Source organism: Neolamprologus brichardi, chromosome 18 (genome assembly GCF_056152115.1).
Source record: "Neolamprologus brichardi isolate AB-2024 chromosome 18, ASM5615211v1, whole genome shotgun sequence".
In the NCBI taxonomy this organism is placed as follows: Eukaryota; Metazoa; Chordata; class Actinopteri; order Cichliformes; family Cichlidae; genus Neolamprologus; species Neolamprologus brichardi.
The window spans coordinates 11,222,378-11,245,020 of record NC_142121.1 but is presented as its reverse complement, the minus strand read 5'-3'; the positions used below and the strand labels follow the sequence as shown (position 1 = coordinate 11,245,020).

The 22,643-nt window shown below is 41.2% G+C and overlaps 1 protein-coding gene across 2 annotated transcripts in view; it reads right to left on the bottom strand.

Moving 5' to 3' along the window:
• LOC102799097 (contactin-associated protein-like 4) overlaps positions 1-22,432 on the bottom strand; it is a 120,330-nt gene extending 97,898 nt beyond the window's left edge. For both annotated transcript variants that reach the window (XM_087831609.1, XM_087831611.1), the window contains exon 1: positions 22,273-22,432. In XM_087831609.1, coding sequence (XP_087687735.1) covers positions 22,273-22,357 — 85 coding nt within the window. In that variant the 5' untranslated portion in view covers positions 22,358-22,432. The remainder of the gene's footprint in view (positions 1-22,272) is intronic.
• Positions 22,433-22,643: the final 211 nt, after the last annotated feature.

Below are 22,643 nucleotides of genomic sequence, written 5' to 3'. Positions count from 1 at the left end.
TAGCAAACATCAAGTTATTTTTTTTATAAGCACTTAATCCAACAACTTTATAACTGTAATCATCATTATGTTCCTCGAACCGGTTTCTGGGTTCCACTCTTACCTACTGTCACTCCCATAAAGTTCACTGTCCTCACTGAGGGGATGACCCTAACTGTACAAGAGTACACACACATAGCACCTTTCTACTCTACTGAAGCACTCAAAGCACTTTATACAACATGCGTCATTCTCATACTCATTTTCTTATCTATTTTCTAGCATACTCATTTCCTAGTTATTTGCACATGCTAGTGCTTTCTATTTAACATTCACACTCCAGTGCAATTAGTATCTTGCCCCTAGGATAAGTGGCATACAGACTGGAGCAGCCAGGACTTGAACTACCACAATTGCAATTAGTAGGTGACCTGCTCTACCTCCTACACAACAGCCACCCCCAAACACAGAGGTTGTCCTGAAGATCCTGATCCCTGCTCAAATGCACCTGATTCAAAAGATCAACTGGGTAGTAAATGTCCCAGCTTCTTGATAACAAGATGATCATTTGAATAAGTGTCCTTTTGCAGGGAAGCACCTAAAAGCCTAAAATAAATGGTCTCAAGGACCTGAGTTTAGAAGCACTGCTTTAGCAATTTTGCCCCAAGAAATAATCCCCACTCCGGGTCGGAGATGAATTCCTGCCCCAAGTGGAGGAGTTCAAGTTTCGAGGTCTTGTTCGCGAGTGATGGGAGAAGGGAGCCGGAGATCGACAGACGGATTGGTGCTGCGGCCGCAGTGATGCGGATGCTGCACCGGTCCGTCGTGGTGAAGAGAGAGCTGAGTGTAAAAGCGAAGCTCTCAATTTACCGGTCGATCTGCGTCCCTTCGCTCACCTATGGCCACGAGCTGTGGGTAGTGACCGAAAGAACGAGATCGCGGTTGCCCTGAGGTAGCATGTACATGCACATTTTTAATATAAAGTTCTAGTTTATATAAACTTATATAAGCTTAAACCTATAAACTTCAACCAAAGACAAATTTCTGCACTTTATTATTATTTTTTATTTAAATTTAAGCACGTATAAAAATCTTTCTAATCTTCATTTTACTGAACTCCGATGCATCTTAGATCATCACATTTTTAAAAAAGTGATATAAAATAAACATTTTAAGAGACAGTGTAATAACAAAAATTGTGGTTTGTTGGAGAGGAATATCACTTAGAGTCTTATCCTATTACATCACTTTGCTTGAATTCAGTGAATTGTTTAGAATGACGTGTTTTTTTCCACAAATGTTTGTAAAGTCACACTACATGGTTATGTGCATTATTTTTACCACTGCAGCACAGTCAGGCGCTGGGTCTGTGATCCAGCATTTTGAATTCATTCTGTATTTTTGTTTTCCTATATTATATTGAAAATATGTTAAGTTCTGATGTTGCTATTATCATTTAGGATTTTTGTGAGTCCCCCCCCATGTCCCTTTGTGTGAGTCTGTTCTTGTCTTCTAATATTTAACCCCCAAAAAAAATTTTGGGGGGGTTATTTTATTACAAAAGTAATAAATGTTGAGCTCATAAAAGAGGTCAAAGAAACAAAACTGAACTCAGGCAAAGACTGCAAACTTAACAAACCAAATGACTGCCCGCACAAACATAACTGACCTCCACGAAATGACATACAATGCGTTTATATAATGGCTGATCAGACCATTGTGACACACGAGGGGTAACTAAACAAAACACAATCATAAATCACAGAACAATGCAGCACAATCTAGTTTGTTAATAAACTAAACACTAAAGGAGAAAATCAAAACCCATTAAACCCTAAACTCAATTTAATTAAATACAAATACTTTGTTTTTAAATTAAAGAAAACACGCATTCTCCCCTTCAGTAGGAAGTGGTGGTGTGGTCCAATTATCCCTCTTTGCATTTAATGGTTTCAAACCCTGGCTGCCATCATTTGTCCAGCAACTCCCAAAGATGATGGCAGGTAAGAAATAAAAAGACAAAGGTTAGTAAAAAATCAAAGTAATGAAGTGGTATGAATACATTGTGCGCACTTACAAATAGAACAAATGTATCCAAACCAATCAATACATTTAGTAACACACTTTAGTTTTCAATATGTTCAAATGAAGAAATGAAGAGTTACTGAGTGTGGCCCCAGGTTTGGCCATCACAATGCTCCTGCGCAAAATCGTGTTCATAGTCGTCATAGTCATTTCTAGTATTTCCAGTTTAGCCCTTGCCACTGTTAATGTTTTGTTTTGCACTCGTCTCATCAGCCCAAATAAAGGCTTGCTTTTCACACACACACACACACACACACACATCTGATCCTGACAGCAAGAGGAAGAATCCTCAGGTGGGGAAAAAGTGATCTAATCAAAAAGCAAACAGGGCAAAGAATGCATTCTCCAAGCTGAGAAACTTGATATTTACTACACAGCCACCCTGCCTTTCTGTGCACACTTTGCCACTAGTCAGAACAAGACTCTTATCTCTTCGTGACCAAAACTCTAGCGGCCAGTGCAACACAAAAAAGAAAAAAAAATGACCTCAGACAATGTTCTACTTATTGCTAATGTCAGAGTTTTATATAAGGTGCACAACAGCTACGTTTTCTCTGCCTGTGCACAGCCTCTTCATACCTCAACTAAAACACAGAAAGCACTGCAGTCACAGCACCTCTTCAGTTTTACTTTACAGCCATCCCCCCCGGGGAGTCGTTAGAACAGCAAGTGCTCTTCAAAAAAAACTTCTTTGCAGATAATTTGATGTTCTCAAATGTCCTCTGCCTCTCGAGCACTCAGCTTTTTCAAGGGCTTGGGGAAAAAGAGAATACTTTGATTTCTTTGACTAGGGAAGAGATTTGGTCCAAAGTTGTGACCAGTGCAGCAGAGCTTTCAGACTTTATAGGACAATGTAAGTGTGGGCAGCAGAGGATCCAAATGCAGACAGACTCAAGTTCACCACTGCTCAGAAATAATAAATAACTGAGAGACCATGGTTGCTTTTTGAATCCATAGCAAGCTGAAAAATCCAAAACTCAGAGAAGTACACACATAAAATGTTAAACCACCCATTTGACACCAAATAAGCACTTGAGTTCCTCCTCAGAAAAATGCTCATCCAGGTGATGATGATTGTAATTACGGAGCAGAGGGCTGTAGATGGCATCACTCAAGAGCAGTACCACGCACATTTGTTCTGTGCCTGCCTTAGATTTAATCTTTCACTCCAGCTTGAAGTGTTTTATCTTTGTGTTGATAATGCGTTTCACCGAAATTGAATTTTTTGTTTCCTGGTATGTCTGAATGAAATTTATCACACAGCTGCAATATGAGCGATCGAGACTTGAAAACTTCCTGCAGCTACTCTCAACTCCCTGAAGACTGAGAGAAATAACAGACTCCACTGTCGGTCCAAAAATCTGCTTGTATAAAAGTTCTAATTCTTTTCAGGAAACCATAAAATCCTGCAGAAATACTGAGGCACAAAATGTAGCTGTTAGGTTTAGTGACACAATGGTTGTCCACTCTAAATAATGACGTCTAATCACTTATTGCTCACTTATGGCTTTGTCACATTAGAGTTAAAATAAGACTGAAAACTCTTCAAACAGTAAAAATTGGTGGTCGCATGGTGATTGCACTGAATAGGCAACCTCCAAACAATCATGGCCGGACTTGAACAAACCGCAGTCAGTCTTAGACAGATTGGCGAAGGTTTGAAAAGAATTCCCATTTAAATTATAAATGCAGACAGATTGCCAACACATTGTAATCAGTCTGCATAAATGAGTACAACTCATCTGTGATGTGCTTCTTTGCAGCAAGGGACTTGACTCAGCTGGTTGCCAACTAGTTGTAGTGTAGTTATATTCCCATATAAAAGCAAGTGAGGTTCTGGCTGGACTCTGAATGTAAGTAGTTAATGTGAGTTTCTATTTTAATGGGTACATCTGTGTATTTTGACAGCAAAAAAAAAATTTTGATTTCTGACAATTTACCACAGTTATTATCACTGCAAAGTGTTAGCAGCTTTATCGTTGTCTTAATGCACCAGTGTTACTTTGAAGACAACAGCAGACATCTTCTCCATCTTCAAAGCAAACATTTCAAAGGCAACAAGACTGCAAGTTCATTGCACATGTTTGCAGTAATTTTGTTAATGTCACAGGCTCTAACCACTGTTTTCTCTTGTGTGACTATCACATTTGTGAATGTTATGGCTATAGTCAAAAAACATCTGTCAGTGAGTCTGGCTTAATCGTGGGCAGTGTATAGGCAGTTTTGTAAGTCACGAGGAAGCCTAGTTTGAGGCATTTCAGTATTTCTTCTTCTGCAACTTTTACTGTATTACTGCAGCAAGATAATAGATTCCAATCATATCAACGTAATAAGTGGAGAATAATACAATTATGTTAGTACCTCTACGTGAAATATTTCTCATGTGATATATTATAATACAAAATATAAATCTTACCATTTGTATATTTTATTATGTTTTGTATAATAGTTGCTTAATAGCATATACATGCCATGTCTTTACCAGCTCAAGTATCTGCAGCAGCTGCTCAACCAAAACCGAGATGGATATGACTTCTCCTCCTTAAATTAAAATGGCAGAATTTCTTACGTAAAAAAGTGATTTCATTTTTTCCAAATAATAGATCTGTCTACCTATTAAATAGTGTAAATGGTAAATGGATATTGGATATTTTAATTCGGGCTCACATGGTTAACAGGTAAAGTATACTCCACACACTGAGGCAGATGCAGAGACAAATCGTCTGCATCTGGCTGTTAGCTGTGACAACTACTAGATAGACTTTTGCCAGCTAAAAAATTCTCAGGTTGTCTACAGACCTACTTCACAAGGCTGTGTTAATGGAAAACAACCCTCATTAGCAGCCTGGTGGTCGTGGGGTTTGTAATACACTTGCAGAAACTCTGGATTCATCCATCATTCACCTCTTCTGTTGGTTATATTTAGAAATAAATTGTATTATAAATATTATATTCTATTAAAGTTATATTTATTAAGATCGGGTAAGCTGTCCAGAAGCACTTGAAGGTGGTCGCCCCAAAAGTATTACTTGACATGTGTTGAATAGGTTGCTAATGCTAAGCTTGGGGTATTATAATACTTTGAGTAGACTAGCCCAGAATGTGAAGCTAACTAGATCCCAAAGAGGCGGTGAAGGGAGAAACCATTAACTATCTTCTACTGCAGCACAACCTGGTCTTTACTTGAAATGCAGTATTCTTTGGTGACCTCATTAGAAAGAAGATACAGAGAGAAACAGTAATATTCTCAGTCTGAAAGCGGTTCAGTCTTCAGATAACTTATATGGCTGGATCTACTTTTTTATGTCCAGGCTTTAATATTTATACCAGTGCAGTCTTGGCAAACACACACAAAGTTGCAGGGTCTGCAAAAACAGAGCTGAACATGAAAACCCAGGCACACTCTACTAAAAGCCAGCAGGGGATTAAATTATAGAGACATTTGACAATATGACTACAGAGAGACAGGAATGTACTAAGGTCTGAGCAAAGCTATCCTCTCATTCTACCAATGTCTTCTTTTTCGCCTCCGTGTTCTTTACTTCACCTCTCTTGACCCTCCTACTTCCCACCTGATGTTATACTTATTTTTCCCTTTTTTTCTTGCTCTTCTCCCCTTTTCTACATATCTTGACCCTCCTTCCCTAGTTTCTGTCATAACTGCTGCTATCCTCCCTGTCATTGTCCTCCTCCTTCGTCTCCTGAAGTCAAGTCAGCTCATCTTATTGAAGTGAGGGGGTGCATCCAGAAAGCAGATGGTGACACATACACACATACAGCAAAATCAGTGAGGGATAAAATGGGAAAGGCGGAGCAAAATGTCACTGCAGTTGTGAGAAACACAGAGGGAATACTCCATCCAGACAGCCTGCAGACTCTGACCCCTAAAGTTTATCCTTCCACACTTTATAAAGCTCTCCCCACTTCTCATTCCTCCTCTTTCTCACTGCCCATCTCTTCATTTTGTCCTCTTCTGTTTCACCTCAAAGTGCTTAGTTCTAATTTACCGCTGTCTTATTGTGTTGAAATTCAGCCTCACCCTTCTGTCTTTAATGGCCACTGACTCAGCTCTGTCCTCCTCTCTAATACAAACTGACTGGCCGTGCTTCTTCTCATCAGCAGTCGCTGCAGAATATCAGAGCAGGCTGCAGAGCTGTGGTCATGCAGTACTGACTTCATAAAAAATACACAGCAGTGGCAGCATTAAGCTGTGATCAGCATCTATTTTTGGAACGAGGGCGAATTAGGAGCGCGAGGCATGAAGTTACTATATGTAATGACGCTGAACACACATTCGCTAATTAGCCTTGCAAAAGTGGAGAATAATGCAGAAGTCATAAGTACCATTTTAACGGACGAACACGCTGGAATTCAAGGTGAAACCTGTTCTGCAAAAGGGAAAGACATATGAAAATGTGACATTAAAAATTCTCATAGCGGTCTGTGTCTCCAGAGCTCAGTGACACCACCTGTCTCCTTCTGCGACTCGATGTTGAGCCAGTTTTTCATCATTTTTTTTACTGGGCTCAAGTAAGGGTAAAGGCAATGACACAACTGTCACAGAGTAGTTGTTCATTTTCCAGCTTGCTAGTAGTGGAGGGTTAACATAAATGATGACAATAACTAATCATAGAACAATACTTTGAAATGTCTAGAGAAGCTTCTGTATATGTTGTTACTCTAGTACACTAGACAAATTTATTTTATGCATTCTTATTATTGGGTCCATAAGGACATTTATAGTTTTCATGAGTTGTAAGTATTAATTTCTAGGAATATAACAATAATTAATTCACACTGAGTCACATTTGGCCTTAAAAGCCTTTTCACACTGTTTCCATTCCTTGGCTTTTTAATAGCGAACCTTCCACCGAGACCATTTTTATTGAGGCTTTGGCAAATAGTAGATGGATCGACTGAAGGACCACGTACATCTAAGGTCCTGTGTCTGGTCTTTGCTGACACAGGACCTGAGCTGGGTTCAGCTGCTGTTCATCTGCTGTAGGTAGTTTTGTAGGCCGGCTACTTCTTCTTTTGTTCTCATCTTGTCCAGTTTCCCCAAATGTTTCAAGGACACACTGCACACAGTGCTGACATATGCAAAAGCTCTTTGGGAATCACCTTTTTTGTGCAAAAATACAAATATTGTGCTCTTGCAACAGACTCCTAGTAACAAATTTCCTAAAGATATTTAAAACTGGTTCTTTGCCAAGATGTCTGTTTTGTGTATACAGTGGTTCTCTGCTTCATCCATGGCCTTTCTGATTCTTGAATGTTTCATAGGTCAGTGTTAAGTGGCTTAACAAGAACAACAAATCCTCTGAAAACAATAAAAAATAAAAATGAGTGTAAAAGCACAAAAAAAAAAATCCTGGATAATGTGGGAGAAGTATTGCTTAAGACCACTTAATAAAATGACAAGAAAGTCTGGCTCCTTGGGAGCAAAATATAAAAAAAATGAAGAGTGGCACAAGATTTTGGAAATAACTGTAGATGTAAGCTATTATTTAATAGTATGGTTGTATTGTTGTTGCTCTAAGCATCACCAACGCACGTTGGTTAAACTGTTGGTCATGCTTGTATTTAGGTCTCTGTCTTCTTACACGCATAAATACATGTTTTTTTAAACATATGCAAACATTTTCAAAACTTTATGCAAAGTTACCTGACAGCGGTAATGAATGAAATGAAGGGAAAACGTCTGCACCGCCGTGGCAGAAGGACAGACCTCAGTAGAAGTAGCACTTCCAGAAGACTATTAAAGTGACAACAAGTTCTCTGGGATGATGATTACCTCACAAGATAAATGGTTTCATTGTTTTTGGGAGCCAGGTTTCTTCTTATGAGTGGCCTTGGAATAAAAAATAAACCCATCCACCATGTCCTAATGTCAAATGACTGCACTTTAATCCTCTGTCAGGTCCTCACTTACTGGTTCTTATGATATTAAATCCAGATTCATGGCTGGTGGTTTCTCGCTTCCTCTGTAACCTTGACTCCATCATACCCCATTCATGACTCTATATTGCACAAATTTCCATAAATGACCATTAAGAATCCATGACAAGGTTTTATTCTCAGCCACTTTTTCAATATTCATATGTTTATGTTCTTCTCTGTGCAAACAAGCAGCTCATTGAGAAGCAGTAAATTCCCCTGAGACAGGACTGTGACACACCTGAAATATGCTGCTGAGTCTACACCATCCTCTGCATTTTCATTATCGTATTAATACTAAAAGAGATACGGTATACTTTTACATTTACAACTCCCTAATATTCCCCTAGAGCCTCCACAGCCTAAATGACCCCTTTTTTTGAAAATCTTTCATTAATTTAATCTACCAATCAGCATTCAATATCTGAGTACTTATCTGCATAAATTACCACACCATGCTGTCTTTAATTTGATGTAATTAGCAACAACACTAGTGCCAAGATAACTAAAGCATAATAGACTCTTTTTTGGTGTCTACCTCAGTTTAGCATGATCAATCCACAGAATGGCAGCAGGTGGTAAAAAATAAAATAAAAATGCACGACCAGATTGAATATGAATGAACATTACCTCCACTTTCCCAGGAGTCTGCTTCACATGACAAAACGTCTGACTCCCAAATAGCTTTTCAAACTGACTTTGAAGCTACGACAGGAGAGGACACCTTTCCTTCTCTCAGCAGGCAGAAAGTAAACTGACAGCTAATAACAGCTTCAGGTTGAAAACTTCTCTCCTTGAGGACACAGAGAAACCAGTGAGTCACCATCACTTAAATGCCAAGGAAAAATGCAAATGAGCGCGCACACACACACACGTAAAGTAGGAGTGTGGTGGTATTATCTGTCATTAGGCTAGGATTAAAGTCATTTAGTGTTCTTGAGATTATCTGTCATTAGGCTATGATTATAGCGCACACTCCAGTGGCTCTAAATCAGCTCTGCGGGGAGATAAATACCTCAAGAAAGACTGATGAGACTGAGAAGTAGAAGGCAAGCACAAGACTGGGAACATACCTGAAGATGATAGCTGGGAAAGTGAGAGCAATCATCAGTCTTTCATGTGTGGATGATGAGTAATATGATTAATGACTGACTAGATAAGAAAAAACTATTTCAGAGGCGGCTAAGAAAGATAGTGTCACGTTAATAAATAATAGGGTGTGTGTTATCATAGCTGACCCATCTATTGATCGAAAGCTGACTCCATATTTCTTCCCACTGTTCCCACACCACCTACATGATCCAGAGCTGAAAGTCCAGAGATGAGGAAGAGTACAATTATGTTTACAACTCCCAGCTGTGACTACAAGCTACAATATGTTTCCATTCATAATGTTACACTGCCTAAAATGATAAGACCCACAGTCAAATGGGACCAACTTGTCCATGAGTATTTGGACAGTGACCCGACTTTCATTATTTTGCCTCTACACACCACTGTGGTGGTGTGTAGAATCCAACAGCCAGAATGCGACTAAAATGAAGACCTTTGGATTTAATTCAAGTGTTTTAACAAAAGTATCATGTTGAATGTTTTGGAGTTACAGTTACATTTTAGTTCCCTATTTATCAAGAAATTAATTTAGCACAGAAATGCACCCTTCATTTTTTTTTTTGCCTGAGTAGATACTTTGTTTCATCCAACTCATTTTTCGAAAGTTTCTACAATGTTATGTCCTCAGTCGCCATTTTCAAGCCTTATTTAATACAATGTGACCAAACGTGACACATTTAACCCACGTCTTTTGTCCTGCCGTCCTTCTCTCACCCCAACGGTCGGGGTCCCTGAGCCTGGTTCTGCCGGAGGTTTCTTCCTGTAAAAAAGGAGTTTTTCTTTCCCACTGTTGCCAAAGTGCTTGCTCATAGGGGGTCATATGATTGTTGGGATTTTCTCTGTATGTATTATTGTAGGGTCTACCTTATAATATAAAGCGCCTTGAGGTGACTGTTGTTGTGATTTGGCGCTGTGTAAATAAAATTGAATTGAATTACAAGTGACCAATCTGCAGCAAGTCTAAGATGTAGTACCAGATAAATTATCTAACATTCAGTAAATAAGCACATATTAAGATTTTGTTTATTATCAATAATCATGCTATTTAAAAAAAAAAATTACATTAACTGAAAGATGGTAGCTATAGTGAAGAAAGAACAAAACATCAGAAACCCTCAGTAAATACAATATTGCCTTTCAATTTACTGTGATAAACAGATTCAGCCAGACCTTGCCCGTGGCACTGAAACGAATGCCTTGTGGAGTGAAGTCATGGACAATTATTAGATGAATGATGAACAATAGTGGGGACTCTCTAGGGAATAAAAGGCTGAAGGACAACTTGGGCTACTGGACTGAGAAAGCCATGGGCTGTTTTTTTCGCCTCTGGTTGTGGCTCTTAATCCATTTACAGGGAATCAACTTTGACAGTAGATTTAGATAGCCTTTAAAATCATTACTTATATTTTTAGCTGTTCTCTTCCTTCTTGGAAAGCTGTTTCTTTCATTTGTTCACCTTGCTCATTCAATCATTTTGCACGAGTTTGAGTCTGTTGTATAATATTCCAAACAGCCCAGCTCGTATCTACATATTCACCCTCTAATCCGGTTGTATAAATACATATTGAGGAATTTTAAGGTTTATTATATCCTCTGCTTTCTAACTAATTCTGCACTTAAGCGGCCATTTAGCAAGCATTTAGACCGTGAATACACCGCAATCTTAAGCCTCAGCTCGAGGAAGCAAAGGCAGGGAGTGTCCTCTTATCCTAGGAGAAACATTAGCGCATTTAGCAGAAGGTCAGAAGTGTCTCCTTCACTTCAGGCAGCTACATCTTCATATTAATGTGCTTACATAAACCTTAACCTCATGTTTGCTTAAAACACCTCGGGCCAATATAATTAATTTAAACCTACCCCGAGAAGAGAAACATGCATAAATTATTATATGCACCTACTCACTGAAACACTCATCAACCAGATGGACTACACCATGGTCATCACAGGAAATAGCAGATTGAAACTGTCTTTAAAGGTCACACCAGCGACTTTACTCAAGATGTTTAGTTTGGTTGCCATTCTGTGGAAGGTGAACTTTCTGTGGTCTATAGTTGTATAATTTCTGAAATGAGCCAAAGCAAGAATTAACATCTGAATATCTTGGTTGCTTTATTTCAGTCATAGTTTGGATAAAGAAGAATTTCCAGGAAGTGCAACAGATAAATTGATCTCTTTTTCAGAATGGAAACATGCAAAAGTGTTACAATCCCTGGGTGTTTTGAGTTTTGTTTAAGTTTTGCATTTCTAAGGCTACGTTCATACTGCAGGCGAAAGCGCATCAAATCCGATTTTTTTGACCCTATGCGACCCATATCCGATCATGGTATGACAGTGTGAACGGCACAAATCCGATATTTTCAAATCCGATCTGGGTCACTTTCGTATGTGGTACTGAATCTGATACATATCCGATGTTTTAGAAAGCGACTGCTGTTTGAACGGTCATGTCACATTAAATCCGTCTCTTACGTCACTGACACAAGACAGACGCCAATTATCAGCTCCGGAGAAGCGCCAGATAAGACATGGTGAACGCTTCCTGGCCATCCAGTGTAGATGTCAGTGAAACTGTTGGGAAGACAACGTTGGAGAAACGTGAACATTTTATTTGTACTGTATAATCTGCAGATTCTGACAGAAATCTGCAACTATCCTTTGAAGCACCGCTCCTCTCTAAAACAGCAATAAGGATAATTATTAGGTTATCTACATTATTATGTAAATAACAAAATAACTTAAAGCAAAAATTGGGAAACGTCAAGTCCGAAGTCTTTATATTAAGGGCCATCAGTCAAACAATACTGTTTGCTCTGGGTCTAAACAGCACGTTGTGTGTGACGTCTTCTTTTGCGCATGCGGGCCGCTTTGAGCGTTCACACTAGAGCGCGTTTGCTGTCGCATTTTATTTGTAGTGTGAACAAGCAGACAAAAAAAAATCGGATTTGATCAAAAAATCGGAATTGAGCATTAAGACCTGCAGTGTGAACGTAGCCTTAGTTTCTCTGTTTATTGATAGTCTAAAGGTTTGTTTCACATCTAGTTTACTTCTGGGTTTTAGTTTATTTTGTGTTCCTTGAATTCCTTTTGTTCCCATGTCTGGTCTAGCTCCATTTGTGTTTTTGTGTTGCAATCCCTTGTGCCGAGTTAGGTGTTATTCCTCAGTGTCTTGTTCTTTGTTCTTGTTTTCTCATTTGTGTTCTTTTTTATCAGTTAAGGTTGTTTCGTATTCCTTCTTTGACCTGTCATTCTTCCCTTGTGTTCCCATGCCTTGTCTAGTTTTCGCCTTTCTTTGATTCTGTGTTTAGTAATTTCCTGATTAATTTTGATGGTCTTGTGCTTGGTATTGAGAGTTTTGCCTCCCCTGTCTCATTAATCCTGATTTGCTTCCTTATGTGTTCCTTTGCATCCCCATCTCATCTTTGTCCTATTGTCTTTCCATGTTCCCCTATCTAGTCTTCCTGTTCTGCTCTATGTTAGCTCGTGTTTCCTGTTCAGGTGTGTCTTCCAGCTTTCCTGTGCTGACCAGTGCTTCCTGTGACTCATGTCATTTACTTCCTCGCCTCATCATGTTTATAATTTCCAGTTGTGTTCCCCACCTGTTTCTCCACCTAGTGGTCCCTTTAATTTATATTATGTGTTTCTGAAGCTGCAGCATTAAAGCTATTATGTGAGTTCACACCTGGCTTCTCAAACTCTCCATTTGGGTCTGCAACCTGTTCAGCGCACAGCACTAGATGATAAAAGGTTGTTATGAGTGTGTTCGTGTAGAAATGTCTCTGACTCTAAAATTATGCTTTTGTAATGGATATTTATTAGCTGTTGTAGTAGACTCAACGCAGTTTGCCAACTGATCAAAACTTTCATATAACGAGTCATGTTTATTGAACTGGGTTATAGTTCTTCCATTTCGCTGTTTTCAAAGGAGCTTGCAAAGAAAAGCGTCTGGACTTCTTTAAGTTGCTTGAAGACGTTTCACCTCTCATCCGAGAAGTTTCTTCAGTTCTAAGGTCAAATGGTGGGGAGTTTCACACCTTGGCTCAGGCGATTAGAGGATCATCAGGGGGTCCTTTTGTCCCTCTGTGGGGGGATACTCCCACTAGGTTTAAATCTGGGACTCTCCACCATTTTACCTTAGAACTGAAGAAGCTTCTCGAATGAGAGGTGAAACATCTTCAAGCAACTTAAAGAAGTCCAGACGCTTTTCTTTGCAAGCTCCTTTGTCTACGATGACCTGGATGACTGAGAACCTTCACAGACATTTGGCTGTTTGTTAGATTTAGGTAACAAGCCCCTTCATTACGTATAAGACAAAAAGTCACGTTGTATAGATGTCTAAAGGGAAAACACCCTTCAGCCCCCTTAGTCTTACACATCACTTTCCAGGTAAGTTAAATATCACAAATTTCATGTTTCTACATTATAGTTCTGTTACAGTGCTATGCAGTCAAACAGTGTCAGAGACACATTCACGCTACAGCTAATTTAGAATAACCAATTAATCCAACACCGGCCATGTCTTTGGGGTAGATGGAAACCAGAGTACCCAGGGAGAACATCACACAGAACCACCAAGCTCCGTGTTAAGGTTAAATATCCGTGCTTGAATTGAAATATGTTTACCAGATGTTTGAAAACCAACTTTTTTTAGATTTTATCCTATCAGAAAATAAACTACTTAAGTAGTTTGCCTGAATTTTGAACCTGATCCTTATAATAACTGCTTTTGGTTGACTGGACATTAGACACTGAACAGTGTCCAGTGGAATTTATTTACTAATTACAGATGGCTTGTACTGCATCTGCTGAAACCACACCCAGCTTTGAATAATACAGGCTTTTGTGTTTCATTATTAGTACACAACAGCCATGGGGAAATCAAGGCCAGCGGATCAATAACAGAGTTTACCACAGTTGTATACATTCCTCAGTTGGTTTGTCCTTTGGCAAGCTGCTAATAAATCTCTGGATATGGGTACAACACTGTTTAGTTGTGTTGTTCACAGCTGCTAACAGTAACAGATGCACCATGTAATTAAATAACCAAACCGAATATATCTCACATGTACCAGAGCTTTGCTCTGATAAAAAACTGTTATCCACAAAATGCAATAGTCCAAGAAATCTGAGGGGTTTTTTCAAACACTGGCAAGTTATTATGTCCCAATAAAACATCAAAATTAATTAAACAAGCCTCTAATTAATCTAGAAATATATTCAGGGCTGTGCCATACTTCCTGCATTGTGCTTAAGGACACACAAAATAAAACTGAACAAAGTGAAACATGAAAACTTTCTAAGGGTACAATTAGATCAAAGAGATAACGAGAGCGGTCCGTGCCTGAGTACCTACTCTGTTATTGATAATGTTATTCAAGGACATGTATAATTGTGGGATTGGGAATCTCTTTTTTACAGTGTTTTTCAGCCACTTTGGTCAAAATAGCTGACAGTAGTTTGCAGCAAATTCAAGGGCCACTCTAACTCCAACCTGCAGGAGGTGGAGTTCATTCATGGGCCACTACAGTATGTTGACCCAAACAAGGCTGCAAAATAGAGCAAGGGCAATTGTGCCAACTGCAGTTCAAGTTCACTCACAGAATGAGAAACTCTCTTGATAACAAACTCACATTATTGCTTGGCTCGATATTTGTTATAAATAAAATATTTGCAAGGAAAGACAAAAACTCAAACAGTGACTAATAAACAACAATTTTGCTGTTTTGTTTCAATTTCACCACTCTGATAAACCTGCTGTCTACTGCTTTGACATAAAGTGCCAAAAATAGCATTAATTGTCACCTGGCCATTGATGGAAACAAAACTGAAGAGAATGATTCCAAAAACACGATGACATTTGTTTTAGTATTGTGAGTTTCTCAAAAGCCACTGGCACTGGAGATAACAGATGGTAAAAATTTGGGTTTATGAAACTGGGAAGAAAAAATGACTGCCTTGCGTGGAGAATTGAAAAGTGTCTGGAGCAAAGAGGAGAGGTACACAAAAATTACACAAACAGAAAAATGCATTAATCCTACTAACACATACACACATGCAATGAAGCTCATGAAGACCAAATAGTATTTTAAGCATGCATTTCTGTTACCATCATCTTGTCCGGTTCACTTAGTAGGTTAAGAAGTGATACATAGACTAGTGAACTAGTATTTTTGGAGATTGATTGAATCATAGCAGGGGTGAACAGAATGATGCAGGAGGGTCAGATGAGTGGAGACTAATAGATTATTGAGTTTCTTGTTTCTGATGTGTGAGGGAGGTCGCATCATGACACACATCTGGTTACATGGGAAAAACTCATTATCTAATAGAATATTGCTGTTGTGTGAGGTGTGACTGGTGGATGAAAGTTTTGGGGATTTACTGATGCATTTTCTTTTGGTACCACTTTGAACCTGCCAATTAGTTGTGTTGATCTATTATTCTAAAAGAGTATGCTTAGACAACTTCTAAAAAGAGGCCTTCATATTTTTTGATTTTTAACAGTGCGCTGAGATTTTTTGTTTGGCAATTTTCTCTTTTTCAAGCAGGCCTGCAAGATCGGAATCGAAAGCGCTACACGACATGTTGAACAATCGCAAGTGAGCTTCTCCAAAATTAAAATGGGCTCAGGAGAAAGCCACTTATTTGGGACAATCAGAAAACAAGTCCCTGTCAAAAAGGATTCAGCGAGGTAATCCAGTCTAAACTCTTTTTCTTTTTTGAAATGGCGTCATTGCTGGCAGTAGAAACTTATTGCATCACGAGAGGTTCTACTGTCATCAAATAAAAAATGGGGACTGACTGGACGGACAAAAGCTTGACTGACTTGACACCAGTATGCAAAATTGCACCTCCACCCAGAGTGACAAAAGGGTGGATGTATGTATGTATGTTTCTTTTTACAGGAGCAGAAAGATGACAGCAGCAGGTTGCATGAGCTTTTGGGCCGTGCTGACTCAACCTTTTAATTGCCACTTTCTGTGACTTTGTGAATTTACCAGCAGTGTGTTATTCATGACCTTATTGTTTACAGTGCAGAGGTCACTGTGAGAAAGTGTGCATACAGACGCGCTGCGCTAACATCTACATCACTTTTTCCACAGCAGAGGGTTAATCGTGGGATCTAATCACATGATTTACAGCAGGACACACCACTGGCTAATGTTTTTTTCTTACGACAGGGCCTGGAGTGAAACTACTCCAGGGGAGAAGCCCTGGGAACTTTTAAGAGACAGTGCACAACTTTATTGAGCATCTCTAATTGTGCTAAGCTGACAGAGGGCAAAAGAGGGTTTTACGGGGAAGTTTTCATATTTAAATTGCAGAGACTGTGACATGAGGGATATGGAAGGAGAGACTGAGGTGCAAATGTAGACCATGACCAGGAGAGAAGGCTTCAAGAGGACCAGTGAGAAGCAGGGACCATCTGCAGGACAGCTGACAAACGACAGTGGGCTGCACCACTGGGCTTCCAAAGGATTGTCACGAGGAGATTTTGAACAGCAAAATCTTAAAATAAAATGAAAGAGTTTCAACGTTGACGTTGAGGAAGACAACTAAGGTGTACGAGAGTTTCGACGTTGACGTTGAGGAAGACAACTAAGGTGTACGACGTGCTCTGCCTTAAATCTACAGCCGCGTTGGAACAGAAACTGTGGGATGAAGAGAGCGTGCCAAGCTCCAAAGGTGACAGCGCAAGGAAGATCAGCGTTGGAATTATGACTCTATAAATGGCACAGACACCAGGAGCCATGACCGTGACTGAGAATGACCACCTAATGCTGTTTCACTTTGCCATGCAAAGTACTTTGACACTCTGGAGAGGACCTTTCCTCTGTATCATTGTTGTTTCCATTTGCATGTGAGAGCTTAGATTGTGGGGATGATTAAAGATGAACAAAGGGTGGTGGGAGAACAGTGAAGTGAGGATACACAGTGTGAAACTTATTGAAAGTTTACAATAATGTTGATGTGATAAACAGAATGTCAGGAAAGAAATTCTGGTATTAATGTGATTCTTGATTTAAGAATCAAAGGGTGGGATTGTATGGGAATTTCTTTTACTTATGTATTAATCACATTATTTTATTGTATAATGCCTTGGTGCCACTGGATTTTAACAACTCTCCACTCCACAGGAAGAGTCTTGTCTCTTCGAGGACTCTGGGAGGGAGCAAGGGAGTGTGAACCTTAAGGTGTGAGACAGCTGTGTACTGCCTTTTGTTCCTGAAGAAGGTATTTAACTGAGAGCCATGCTAGGCTCAGTGAGACTCTGCTGACCGTCTGCCCCGCGGTCATGTAGACTCTCCACAAGCTTGGTTTTCTGTTCTTTGTGTGTTTGGATTAAAGAATGTTAGCTACCGCTCACCGCTCGTCTGCAGGCTTTATTTAAATGGAAAACTTCCACAACAATATGCAGAAGGCTGATGTGACAGAGAAAAATGTAAGGGACCGGGTGAGGTGGAGGCAGATGATCTGCTGTGGCAAGTCCTAAAGGAAGAAGCTAAAAGAAGACAAACTGTCAAATTACAGAATAAAAGACAGCTGTAGAAACAGCTGTGGAAATTGTTTGCAGTAATTGTGTCAGTTAATCGGGGACTACAGCTCAAATTTATCTAAGTACCTCACAGACTCATCCAGATATGATTAAAAGTAATAGTGTTTCAGTTGTTTACCTTCGAGATTTGATTCACTATGGCGATAGTGAGAAGGAAAAACTCTCTTAACAGGAAGAAACTTCTGACAGAACAGGGCTCAGAGAGCGGCGGCCATCTGCCGTGACCGGCTGGGGGTGAGGGGAAGGAGACAGGACAAAAGACATGCTGCGGTAGAGAGCCATCCATCCATCCATCCATCTTCATCCGCTTTATCCGAGGCCGGGTCGCGGGGGCAGCAGCCTAAGCAAAGAGGCCCAGACCTCCCTTTCCCCAGCCACCTCCTCCAGCTTATCCGGGGGAACACCAAGGCGTTCCCAGGCCAGCCGAGAGATATAATCTCTCCAGCGTGTCCTGGGTCTGCCCCGGGGCCTCCTCCCGGTGGGACATGCCTGGAACACCTCACCCAGGAGGCGCCCAGGGGGCATCCTTGTCAGATGCCCAAACCACCTCAGCTGGCTCCTTTCGATGTGGAGCAGCAGCGGCTCTACTCTGAGCCCCGCCCGGATGGCCGAACTTCTCACCCTATCTCTAAGGGAGAGGCCAGCCACACTTCGGAGGAAGCTCATTTCCGCCGCTTGTATCCGCGATCTCGTTCTTTCGGTCACTACCCACAGCTCGTGGCCATAGGTGAGGGTAGGGACGTAGATCGACCGGTAAATTGAGAGCTTCGCTTTTACACTCAGCTCCCTCTTCACCACGACGGACCGGTGCAGCGTCTGCATTACTGCAGCTGCAGCCCCAATCCGTCTGTCGATCTCCGGCTCCCTTCTCCCATCACTCGCGAACAAGACCCCGAGATACTTGAACTCCTCCACTTGGGGCAGGACCTCATCCCCGACCCGGAGTGGGCACTCCACCCTTTTCCGGCTGAGAATCATGGCCTCAGATTTGGAGGTGCTGATCCTCATTCCCGCTGCTTCACACTCGGCTGCGAACCGCTCCAGTGCGATCTGGAGGCCATCACCCGATGAAGCCAACAGAACCACATCATCCGCAAAGATCAGAGATGAGATTCTGAGGCCACCAAAGCGAAAGCCCTCCGCCACTTGGCTGTGCCTAGAAATCCTGTCCATAAAAATTATGAACAGAACCGGTGACAAAGGGCAGCCCTGGCGGAGCCCATCACCCACCGGGAACGAGTCCGACTTATTGCCGGCAATGCGAACCAAGCTCTTGCAACGGTTGTATAGGGATCGAATGGCCCGTAGCAATGGGCCAGACACCCCATACTCCCGCAACACCTCCCACAGGACACCCCGAGGGACACGGTCGAATGCCTTCTCCAAGTCCACAAAACACATGTAGACTGGTTGGGCAAACTCCCATGCACCCTCAAGTATCCTCAAGAGGATGAAGAGCTGGTCCAGTGTTCCGCGACCAGGACGAAAACCGCATTGTTCCTCCTGCATCCGAGGTTCGACTAGCAGATGAACTCTCCTTTCCAGCACCCTGGCATAGACTTTCCTGGGGAGGCTGAGGAGTGTGATCGCCCTGTAGTTGGAACACACCCTCCGGTCTCCCTTCTTAAAGATGGGGTAGAGAGCCAGAGATTAATAATTACTCATAATTAAGTGCAGAGCGATGTATAAACACATGGTGAGTGAAAAGAGGTCAGAAAAGGAGAAATGCTCAGTGCACCATGGGGAGCCCCCAGCAGCCTAGGTCTATTGCAGCATAACTTAGGGTAGATTCAGGGTCACCTGATCCAGCCATAACTATAAGCTTTGTCACAAAGGAAAGTTTGAAGCCTAATCTTAAAAGTAGAGAGGGTGCCTATCTTCCAAATCCAAGCTGGGAGCTGGTTCCACAGAAGAGGCCTGAAAGCTGACTCCCATGCTGCTTTTAAATATCCTGGGAAGCACAAGTAACCCTGCAGTCTGAGAGCAAAGTGCTCTGTGGGGATGATATGGCCGTATGAGTTCTTTAAGATAAGATGGGGCCTGATTATTCGAGACCTTAAATGTAAGGAGCAGAATTCTCAATTCAATTCTAGATTTGACAGCAAGCCAATGAAGAGAAGCCAATATTGGGAAAATATAAAAAATATTTTTAAAAACAATTTTGGTACCAAGAATCAATTTATTGGTTTGGAATCATACGAAATCAAAAGTAATGAAGACGTTTCAGCGCCTGATGTTGTTATGCGAGACAGATTTTGTGGTTTGAATGAAACCTTTTAGTAATACGTTCGGTCTCTGCTGAGACTGCACCGACCTGCCCTTCACTGCTCTACTTTCACAAACGAGGTTTTTCAAAACACACAGAACTCTGTCACGCTGTTAATATCAAAAGGTGATTAAATGCGCAGTGACTTTGCGGCCCTGCTGTTTCACACACTCACTTTCTTGAATCTCATCACACAAAACCCAGCGCTCTACTCCTCCGGCTAACAAGTCATTGGAGCACCATCTGTGGCTGTTAAAATATGTATTTCTACTTTGTTGTCATTTAGTACCTCAGCCATAATGAACAGTGAACCGTCTCCAGGGCTGGTGGAGATGTAGATATAAGGCTAAGTCTAAAACCTGCAGCTGGTGTTCTCTCTCCCCCCTCCACCCCTGCAGTCTTAACTTATTACGCTGCTGTGGTTTATGGTCCATGCAAGATGAGTGTGCTGCTGGGTCAGGCTGTGCGACACAAACCGAGAGAGACAGGCAGAGAAAGAGAAAGTGGGGCCAAAACAATTTAAAGCTGGACCAACAGAAAATTGATATATTTCTATCTACTGATAAGAGAAATGCTGTAAAAAGGCTGTTTTTTTTTACAACATGAGAGAAATGGTAGTGGGAGGAACAAAAGCACAAGGAATGAGTTTTCAGAAATGACCCAAAAAAGGAGTGTGTCAGGAGAAAGAGTACAAATAGTGAGCAAAATAAAGTGATGTGGCCATGACGCTGACAAAATAAGCAGTTGGGGAAATCAAAAGAGGAAGGAAGTGACACGATACAAGCAGCCGTTCTATTCAGATGCAGCTGCAGAGCAAAGACCCAGGTAATGGGGAGCACAGCGAGATGGCATTATAGAGAGAAGTGGAGCGAGAAGACAAAAAAAGGAAATCTGCTGTATAGAGACGAAGCTGACAGCAAACAGGAGGACAAAGAGAGAGAGAGAACAGAAATGAGCAGAGACATGAGTGCATTTAAGCAAGAGAAGAGAGGCGCAGCGGGAGGAAAAGGAGCAGAAAGGATATGATACGGTGGAACAGCTGAGGAAATTAAGCTATTTTGGTGAAGCTGTAGTGTATAGTGGATCTGATAACTTGACATCACCTGCGCCCCCTCATCCATCCAGCTACAGAAGAAAGAAAGAATCTGTCTGCAAACCCCTCTCTTTACTGTCTTTCAGCTGACAATCTTTCCATCAAACTGCAGCAGAACCACAAATAATGGTGCAGATTGCTTCCTTTGTCACTTTTATGGTAATGTGCCACATTATCATAAAGATGTGTCACAAAGTGTCACAGAGAGGGCTACAAGGATGCAGACTGCAAGAATGAAATACTGAAAATGGACAAAGACGATGGTGTTGGTTCTTCAGCTAATAAAAGTCAAGGAAGAGAATGAAAAAGAAGAAATGAAAAGAATGAACAAATAGAGCATCTGGTCTCATATCAGGGAGGTGTGGAAAAGGAGAATAAAACCACGGAGAGAACTTTTACATCTGTTTCAGTTAAAAATTGCAATGTCTTATTACACATAAAGATTCACATCAATTCGTCTCCATTTTCCTCTTTTTTCGTGAACTCCAGCGAAATGTGGACGATCTCAGAGCTGCCTCCACGTTTACAGATGACCTGAGCTATAAAATAACTGCTCAGTTAGATAAAGAAGTTGCGGAATCAAATTGTCTCTCCGATCTGCGTTCCACATTTTTCTCTCTCCCACACCTGGCTCCTGTCAGATGTGCGTGTGTGTACGAACAGACGTGGCTCAGTTCCAGGAAGATCGTCACGGTGTACTGAACGCCAAATTAACTATGAAGTAACAATGTGATTTTACAGCATGCACAAAGCAAATTAACTGCCGTCTTCAGCTTAGATTAAAATACATATGTTGATACCCCTCCAGAGCAGCACCGTCCCCGTTTACGTGGCCAAGCTCCCTCAGAGGAAATATTTTACCATGAATAAAATGTGAGGATTAAATATTTAATATCGGAAAGGTGAAAATCTGCATTGTAAATAAGGTCGACTTCACTTTATGTGTGTAATATTGATGCTGATAGAGTTTCAGTAAACAAGAGGAGATCTGATCCCTCTTACTACAGTGAACCACTTCGGTACAGTGATGCGCAACAGAGGCGCGCCAATTCTCAGAGCAGCACCACATTTTCCTCATCAGCACAACAAGTTCACCAAACAACAGACTCAACACATTTGCACACAGTACAGAGACAAGAAACTTTGATTTCCCAAAAAGAAATTAAACACTGCTCTGTGCGGTCTGCGCTGCCCGCACTCCCCGCATATCCTCCGGGAAAAGTAAGACGCACACAGCCGGCTCACCTTCTCCGGTTGTCCCGTAAGAGATGGAGAGAAGCAGGGCGACGTGAGCGATAATCCAAGCGACTCTTTTAGTCCCCAGATCCATGATGAAGCGGCAGGAGGCTGCAGAGAAGCCCGGCGGCTGCTGGAGGAGAGACGGTCGACCTCTCCTCTCCAGCTACAAGAGAGATCTCCTCAAGCGCGAGGCAAGCGAGGAGGAGGAGGACGGGGCAGAGAGAAAATAAGAGAGGGAGAGAGGTGGCTGAAGTGTGTTGTGCAGTCCCGTCCAATTTATCAGAACTTAAATATTTCTGGATGTTTCAGTCAAAGATAAATGTTCTCAGGTTTTAGGCATAGCCTATAAACAAACAGGTCACAGATGCAGACTATTC